Source organism: Alnus glutinosa, chromosome 6 (assembly GCF_958979055.1).
Source record: "Alnus glutinosa chromosome 6, dhAlnGlut1.1, whole genome shotgun sequence".
NCBI lineage: Eukaryota > Viridiplantae > Streptophyta > Magnoliopsida > Fagales > Betulaceae > Alnus > Alnus glutinosa.
This window is the reverse complement of record NC_084891.1, coordinates 3,892,114-3,900,935: the sequence shown is the minus strand read 5'-3', so window position 1 is coordinate 3,900,935 and position 8,822 is coordinate 3,892,114. Positions and strand designations below refer to the sequence as shown.

Here is an 8,822-nt window from a genome sequence, read left to right as displayed (position 1 = left end):
ACATGATGTATGATTTCTCATTAGAGTCACCTTAAAGGGTATGCTAGGGAACACCAATCATTTCACCCCTTTGGTAGTCTAATTGTCTTTCAATTGTAGTTTAACTTTATGTGGAATGATTTGGTGTGAAACTAGATATTTTGTCATTGTGGCCTAGTTAGGGTTTTCATGTATTGTGTATACTCATTAGGATGTGTTATAGAGTAGTAAGCTAGGGAACATTAGTCACTCCACACCTTAGGTAGAGTAAATGTCTTTTCAATTATAGTTTAGTCTTTACGTGAAGTTGATTAATGTAAACCTAGGTGCTTTATGATTCCATCTTAACTAGAGTGTTTTCACGTCGAGGTCGTCGTAATGGTTGACGCCCATTACGCGCTCATATCAAACATGTTAGGAAGATCCATATAGACTTTAAGTATTGCATAGGTTGAGGATTGGATAGGATCAACACCCTAAGTTTTCTTTTAAGTCAATTTCATTTCCGTTTTTATTTCTTTCACCTTGTCGTTGTAGCTTCAATTCTACAACTTTTGTTTTTACTTTTGTTGATAAATTAAGTTAGATACGCTCTTTAGATATCCTATTACGCAAAACATCCAATAATCTCCGTGGTTCGATCACCCTTACTATAGTACAATCGATACGTACTATTGCGAGTGGTAAACTTATAAATTTAAAAATCCACGTAGCCGCTTGGCGCGCTATCACGGTGAATGGTGGCTTAGAAGCGGATGAAGCTGGTGGATCTTTATGGGCTGCTAGCGGCGCAGATCGCCGGAGGGGTGCTTGGTGGCGTAGATCCGCCGTGGGATGTAAAACACGGATGAGGTGGTGATCAAATCGTGCACAGTTGGTGGGGGCGCCAGCATGATTGGGCCAAGGTTGGTGTTGCTGCTGTAGATCGACAATGATGAAGGCGAAGCAAGATCTGATATTATTGATCTGTGATTTTTTATTTTTGGGGGGCTCCTCTGATTGAACAACAACATATAAGACACAAGTGGCATGGGTTAGAGGAAAGTTTATCTCCAACTCACGCACACCACTGTTTGACAAAACAAAAGAAATAAAAGAAGAGAAACAAAGGGCATTGATCGAACAGATGAATGATGTGGTGAACAGATTGGAAAACCTTTAGGGTGTTCTGACTACAGAGAAATTGACAATAATTTGCGGAAAAACATAAGACAATGAGAAGACAATAAAACAGAATAAAAAAAAAAGGTTCGCGCGCTATTGGATCGAAGAATGACGTTAGCCTATAGCTCTTATACCATGAAAAAAAATCTAAAACTCCGAAAATCTTTTGCTCCGTTTGTTTCGACGTAAAATAATTTTTGTCATAAAATAATTTCGACGAAATCATTTTCAAAAAAAATGATTTTCTCGAAAATATTTTTTGGTGTTTGGCTAGCACGAAAAAATTACAAAAATGCAAAAATCAGAGTTTGGCAAATGTCGCCGGAATCTGGCAACGGCGACCGGACGTTGCCAGATTCCGGCAAAAAAGTTTGACTAGATCTGGCCAGATCAAGTCATATTCGGCCGGATCCTGGCCGTTTTGGCCAGATCCGGCCGGAATCTTCCGGATCCGCCCCAATCAATAGTAGGATCCGGTCATATCCGGTCGGATCCTGGCCGTTTTGGCCAGATCCAGCAAGAGCCGGCCGGAATCTAGTGGCCGGCATTCGATGCCAACAGGATACAGGCGACTGGATGTTGTCAGACTCCGACGCCGGTTGGATTCCGACGATCGACAATTGCTAAATTCTGACAATCGGATATCAAACATGTGTGGAAGAACGAAGAGTTTAATTTCGGAAAACGATTTACGGTTTTAAAAATCGTAAATCGTTTTCCGAAAATTAAAGAAGCTTTTACGGTCAAACTGAAAACGATTTTCGTTGACCATTATTTTCGCTCCTACCAAACACTGTAAAATGCCGAAATCATTTTCCAGAAATCATTTTACGCCGAAACAAACGGAGCATTAAAAGAAATAAAATGCGAAATAATAAAATAAGAGAGACGAAAGATTTTACGTAGTTCGGTCTATGGCCTACGTCCACAAAGTGAAGCCCAAAAGGCTATATTGTTGCTCTTATTGCTTGATTAATTTACAATACAAATCATCTCTATTTATAAGGATATAGAGATAATACAAAATGATATGTAGAGAGAATATAATCAAATTAAAATTAAATGTATTCAAATTTGATTTGATTATAATCAATTACAATTAATGAGGATTAAATCAAATCCTTCAATATATGGAGAATACCGAAATATACGGTATCAATATATTCTCTAACACGGTTGCAGTTGCGGTTATTTAACTTATTTTATTATAATTACAACCGCAACTGGGATACCCGATTATTCTCATTTTAATAATCGCAACTGTAACCGATAGACTAGTTGTGGTTATTATTAACCACCGGTTATTCGGTTATTAACTAGATAACCGATTTTCATATATTGTTGATTTTTTTTTTTTTTTTTAAATCCAATATATTTTGGTTTTCATACATATTATAGTAGATATACTTCCACGGCTACATACTCATTACGAGTACATCAAAGGAGTAGAAGGATGGACATGTGAATGCACTTCAAAAGGTCCATCATTGCTGAGAAAATACGAGTCCGGCCATAGATGTGACATTCGATTAACAAAGCAGGGCTTCCAGAGGAAGAAGCAGGTTTTTGATGAGATCAAAGATGCATACAGTCAAGTGTTGGATTGGACATCAACCACTTTTACTATGATAGAAAAGCAAGCTGTGACCCTCATCCAATTGGAAGAGAATGGCATCAAAAGACCCAGATATGATTCCCTTCAGGCTTCAGGGAAGTGCACGGCTAGATTATAAGTAATTTCTAAATGACAATAAAAAATAAAAAAATAAAAAAAAAATCTTATTTCCTCAATCCAACACAGATGCCATAGTGGAGATAGGTTCTCATTTTTTTTTTAGGTCGGATTCCCACACATTTTCAAGAAATCAGAATGTTTTTATGTTACCCGATTATTCTAAATATTATTATTATTATTATTATTATTATTATTATTATTTTTTAATTTAAATATAAACTGGTTACCGGTTATTCGGTTATTAACCAGTTTTCTAAAACCATATAAACGGTAACCGCAACCAGGGTACCCGATTATCCGATTGCAGTTACTTCTGATTTTCTAGTTTTTCGATTGGCGGTTATTAATTAGTAGTTACCAGTTATTAGCAGTTAATAATCGCCCGCTTGTACACCCTTACTTGTAGTTGGCTTAATTTACAAATTACTCCTTAAAGTCAAATTCTATTAAAAATTTTGATAGATTCTGTTAGGTGCCACGTTAGTTCTAATAAGATGATGACACGTTTCGATCTTAATAAAAAAAATATAAATCTATTAAAATATAAATAAATAAAATTTAAAATTATATATATATATATATATATATATATATATATATAATGAAAAAGAAAAAAATGGATGGCTGCCAATTGGGTAGCCTTCTCTTAGGCCACCCCCAACCAATGGGCACGCGGCTACCAGGTTAGGGGTGGCTGCGTGCCACCCCGGCCACCTCACTCGCCACCCTTTTTCTATTTTTTTTTTAAAAAAAATTAAAAATTTAGTTTTATTTATTTATATTTTTAATAAATTTATATTATTTTATTATGATCAACACGTGTCGTTATTTTATTGATGTTGATGTGGCGCTTAATGAAATCTGTTAAAATTTTTAATAAAATTTAACTATAAAGAGCTATTTATAATTTAAGCTAACTACATTAAATAATGGCACAATTGTCTCTAAAATAAATTATCAATATTTCCTTTGAAATCGTGAATACAACGATAGTTGGTGAGATAAATAATGAAATAGAAAGAGAAGAAATGCACGTGTACAGATGGACTCCATTTATTTTGCTCTTTTATTATTTTTGTTTTAATACGTGCAGTGCAGTATTAATAATAGATAAATAATTTCGTCAGAAATTACGAAGAAAAAGACAAAGAATTAGACAAAGGAAACATCACCCACCGTCTTTTTCTCCTTTCTAATCCATCTCTCTCTTTCCAGTTTCCCCCCATTTCAATTCTCCTTTCCGCCAAATTCCAATATCAATCAATTACTTACCATAAGGAGATAAAATAAGTAAGACTATATTATCAAATAGAAAACTGGGATCTCAATTATAAAAAAAAATAAAAACAAAAATAAAAAAAGCTATAATGGAATTAAAATATGGAAGCCATGCCCACCTAGTCATTGATGCCATATGCATTAAGGACAAATCGAGAGAATTTCCTCAAACACAAAGAAACTGTCAAAAAACCTCATATTTTATGGTAGTCGCCTTCTACGGAGTTGAACCAAGTTAATTGGAATGTAACTTTGGATAAGAAGAATGGACGAATTGGCTTTGGTCTTATTATTAGGGACTATGCATGGGCTGTTTTGGATGCGCGGAGCACTACAAAGAATTTTCTAGTTACACCTGAAGTAGTTGAAGCGCTGGCAACTCTCTATGCAGTGGAAACATGTTCAGAGATGAGGGATTCCATGATATAATCATAGAGGGAGATGCTTTACCGATTGTCAAGACGATAACAACATGAAATAATTCGAGCAACTTTGGACAAATTGTGGATGAAATCAAATTAGAGTTGAGAAAGCTGCACTCGTTGAGAATTGATCATGTTTGAGGGATGCGAATATAGCTGTCCATATCATAGTCAAAGAAGTTATTTTGGGTGTTATACATAAAGTTTGGATCGAAGAAATTCCTACCTTGTATATGTGGTATTCTTGTGTAATTGAAGTTATTTCAATAAATATTATCATTTTTTTAGAGTAAAAGTTTTTACCTATTTTTGAATTAAATAAACACATATTTAATCTGTTGGATTATTTTAAATTCAAAATTAATACGAATTTTAGATATCATAAACAGTCTTAAAAAAAACAAATCCTGTCGTCTCTCTGGCGTGGGACAAGGGAGTAAAAGAAAGAAAGAAAGAAGGCTTTTCAGTTTCCAGAGCCTCCTGAGCTGAATGAATCCCCTGGTGATAGGAGAGAAGGCGGAGAAATTGGTTATAGAGAGGGGAATTGTTGTTTGATTTGTGAAAGAGGAAAGGTTTTGGAGAGATGGCGATACTGTACTCGCTGGTCTCACGGGGATCGGTGGTGCTGGCGGAGTTCAGCGCCACGTCGACGAACGCCAGCGTGATCGCGAGGCAGATCCTGGAGAAGATACCGGGGAACACCGACACGCATGTGTCCTACTCTCAGGACCGCTATATCTTCCACGTCAAGCGCACCGACGGCCTCACCGTCCTCTGTATGGCCGACGAGATCGCCGGAAGTTAGTCCCCTCTCGTCTATCCATTTCTTTTGCTTTTCTCAATCAATCATTTTCCGACTTCGGTCAGCTACCGCATCAATCAGATTTGATATTGATCTGATCTCAATTTTCGTGCCTTCATTTGAGAATTTATTCAATTTGTCAGGGTGTTAGGGTTTTCTCATTGTATTTTTCTTTTTTCTGTTATTGGAAAGGTTGGAACAAGAATTTATGATTTGATTTGAAAGAAAGGAAGTTATGGTGGAGATCTTACTTGTACAATCGATGTTTTGTGCAGGGAGAATCCCGTTTGCGTTTCTCGAAGACATTCATCAGAGATTTGTGAGGAATTATGGCCGTGCAGTTCTTTCGGCACATGCTTATGGTATGAATGATGAATTCTCAAGGGTTTTGAGCCAGCAAATGGAGTACTACTCGAATGACCCGAATGCTGATAGGATAAATCGACTAAAAGGTGAAATGAGTCAGGTAATTTCTCAATGCTCTTCATCAAACTATGAATTCAGTATTTAACGTCTTTCGGTTTCCTGTCCATATATGCTTTCTTTGTAGAAATACTGAGTACTTTGGGCTTCCTGTTCTGATGTAATGCTTTTCGCCCTCTATAGCCAGCGAAGTAATTGGAATGCCTGATTTCACAGTGAATGTAATGAATTAGTTTTGTGCTGCTGGTGCCTGGGTGTATATGTAACACTCCACTCCTACAATGGAAAGATGATTAACCTACATAGAGTGAGTGGATTATAAATGAGCTAATAAATGTTAAGTCTCACATTAGTTTCTTACTAGGTGAGACTGGGCTCTATAAGTGATTATAGGGAGCTCCTATTGCAACTTGACTAGTCATTTTAGAGTGATAATGCAGATATGGCTAGCGTTTTCTTTGAATAATTACAAATGGTATCAAAGCATCTTAGTAACGCCATGTGGTACTGGAGCATTGTATGACATTGTCATGATGAGGATATCAGGAATTTAAGGGGGAGATTATAACACTCAAGTCTCACATTGGAAAAATGATTAGCCCACATAAAGTGGATGAATTATAAAGGAACTCATGAGTGCTACATCCCACATTGGTTCCTTTTACTAGGTGGTATTGTGCTATATAAGCGATTATAGGGAGCTCCAATTGCAACTTGACTAATCCTTTTGAAATGATAGTGCATATATGATTAACGAGTTTCTTGGGTCATTACATACATAAGGTGTATTCTTGATGAGTTGTTTTGAATTGTAACTGTGATGAGTAAGTGGTTAGGAATAGGGTATTTGAGTATGTGAAGCTGTTTTGCTGTGTATTGAACTTCAATGCTTAATGGAATGACTTATTCATCCAAAAGCATTTATGAGTTGTTATCTGTTACATCTAATTTTGACTTCAAGCATATCCTGCTTGTCAAATGTAATGATTCATAATAGAAGACCAAAAAGTTGTGATGATTAATATAATCTCTTACAAGTTGGTGAGTTCTTGAATTTTTCCTTCTTAATAAGACTATTTAAGACATCAATTTGGTGAAATTATGTTTGACTAGGTGCGGAACGTCATGATAGAGAATATTGACAAAGTTTTAGATAGAGGCGATCGCCTGGAATTGCTGGTGGACAAAACTGCTAATATGCAAGGAAATACCTTCCGCTTCAGAAAGCAAGCTCGCCGTTTCAGAAGCACCGTTTGGTGGAGAAACGTCAAGCTCACGTACGTTCTTGAACTAAATCCTCTTTGCATTCAAAATTGCTTTGAAGGGAACATTGCTAAGGCATGGCTTGTTTATGCATCTATAAGCTTTGGCTGTTGGTTGGTATATTGGTATGGAACCCACTATATAATGAATCTTTCAAAGGGGTCTTGAGTATTAACCATTTTGCTAAATATTCCTAGAATGGTATACTAGTTTTCTCCACTACCTTATATAGATAACTATTTCATAACAGTACCCAAGTTTGAAAGTTGGACTTAAAAAATTAATATAGGCCAAATTGGGAAAAGCCTGCATCATTATTTAGTTTGATAGTATATGATGATATTCAACATATTGTCAGCACCTGTGCTTATCTCAAGTTAATTTAATGGTATCAAATAAATTTTAAATGGCAGCATATATTCTTCCAATAGGAGTCGACCCATTTGCTCATTCTCTCTAATTACTTCCTCCCAGTTTCCAGAATCTAATGCCTTGGAAATTTGGGCTATTATAGAGTCACAAAGTGTCATATTATGGTTTGGAGAAGTCATGATTGATGTAAAATTCTTGGCTATTGATGAAATGCTTTGAATCTTGCAGGGCTGGATTGATACTCTTGCTGCTAGTGATTATTTACGTTGTGCTGGCTTTCGTTTGCCATGGTCTTACACTGCCCACCTGCCTGAAGTGAGGGTGATCTCAAGCGAGATTTGGATGTGCTTTCTTGTATTTTACTTTTTTTCTTGCTGTTCTTTTTGGTGTGGGTATATTGGGTTCTTTTATTTCAGCTTCCACTGCCGTAAGTTGTCTCAGATTCCTGTTTGTGCGATTTTAAACATTCAACCGTCAGAATGAGTACCCTTTTTGATTACTCGTAGTGGACTTGGAAATGGTTAACGTTGTATGTCTTTTCAAGCCATGGCTTGATCATAGTTTTTTGGTGCGTATTATATGTGCCTTCTTTCTATATTTTCAACTTTTTTTCCCCTTTATACTGTGAATCAAGAAAACTAATATAATTATTGTGTAAAGTCCACGTGCCCCTAATTGACAATGTCCTCCCAAACTTTTAATTTGGACAATGTCCTTTTCAAACTACTAAAAATTGTCAATGTTCTCCTTACGATGAAAATGTCCTTAATAAAATAAAACAATAATAATAATTCAAAAAAAAAAAACTGAAACTTAAAAAAGAAAAAATACATAAAAATCAGTGGTCAAATTTTTTTTTAATTTTTTTTTTGATATTTTTTAAAGAAAAAAAAAATCGTTTTTAAAAAATAAAAATAAAAATTTCGTTTTTTTTTAAATAAAGATTTTTTCGTCTAAAAAAATTGAATTTATTTTGAATTTTTGTTTTATTGAAAAAATTTTAAAATCATTTTTGTCTTTTTACTAGCCTTAGAAGGTATATTAACAATGTTTTGGTACTTTGAAAAAACATAGTCCCAATTTAAAGTTTTGAAAGAATATTGTCAATTGAGTGGTAATTTGAAAGAGATATATGAACTTTTCCTTTAATTATTTAATTATTTGATGATTTGTGATATCAAGCTGGTGAAATTCAGAGGAAATCAATAGGGCTTGTTTGTTTAGGGACAGAACAGAACAACATAGTGTTGTTACTGTTCATGTAATTTTTTTTTATAACTTTTTGATATTTTCAACCACCAATCAATATCAAAACATTCATATTTTTTTCACTTTTTATATCACATCAATAATTTTTTATTATTATTCAAATAAAAAAATTCAC

General features: G+C 35.0%; 1 protein-coding gene across 1 annotated transcript; it reads left to right on the top strand.

The window, feature by feature from the left end:
• The first annotated feature begins 4,979 nt into the window (after positions 1 to 4,979).
• LOC133871874 (vesicle-associated membrane protein 711) lies at positions 4,980 to 7,963 on the top strand. The gene is made up of 4 exons (XM_062309320.1): positions 4,980 to 5,378; positions 5,656 to 5,846; positions 6,917 to 7,080; positions 7,667 to 7,963. The coding sequence occupies exons 1-4, from the start codon at positions 5,162 to 5,164 to the stop codon at positions 7,755 to 7,757; spliced, it is 663 nt and encodes a 220-aa protein (XP_062165304.1). The 5' UTR covers positions 4,980 to 5,161; the 3' UTR covers positions 7,758 to 7,963.
• The last annotated feature ends 859 nt before the right edge of the window (positions 7,964 to 8,822 follow it).

What these genes read in the sequence shown, in the direction of transcription:
- LOC133871874 (XM_062309320.1), top strand. Translation starts at nt 5,162, where the DNA reads ATGGCGATACTGTACTCGCTGGTCTCACGGGGATCGGTGGTGCTGGCG. An exon ending in TAAAAGGTGAAATGAGTCAG is followed by an intron (nt 5,847 to 6,916) that starts GTAATTTCTCAA and finishes ATGTTTGACTAG; the next exon opens with GTGCGGAACGTCATGATAGA. An exon ending in TGGAGAAACGTCAAGCTCAC is followed by an intron (nt 7,081 to 7,666) that starts GTACGTTCTTGA and finishes TGAATCTTGCAG; the next exon opens with GGCTGGATTGATACTCTTGC.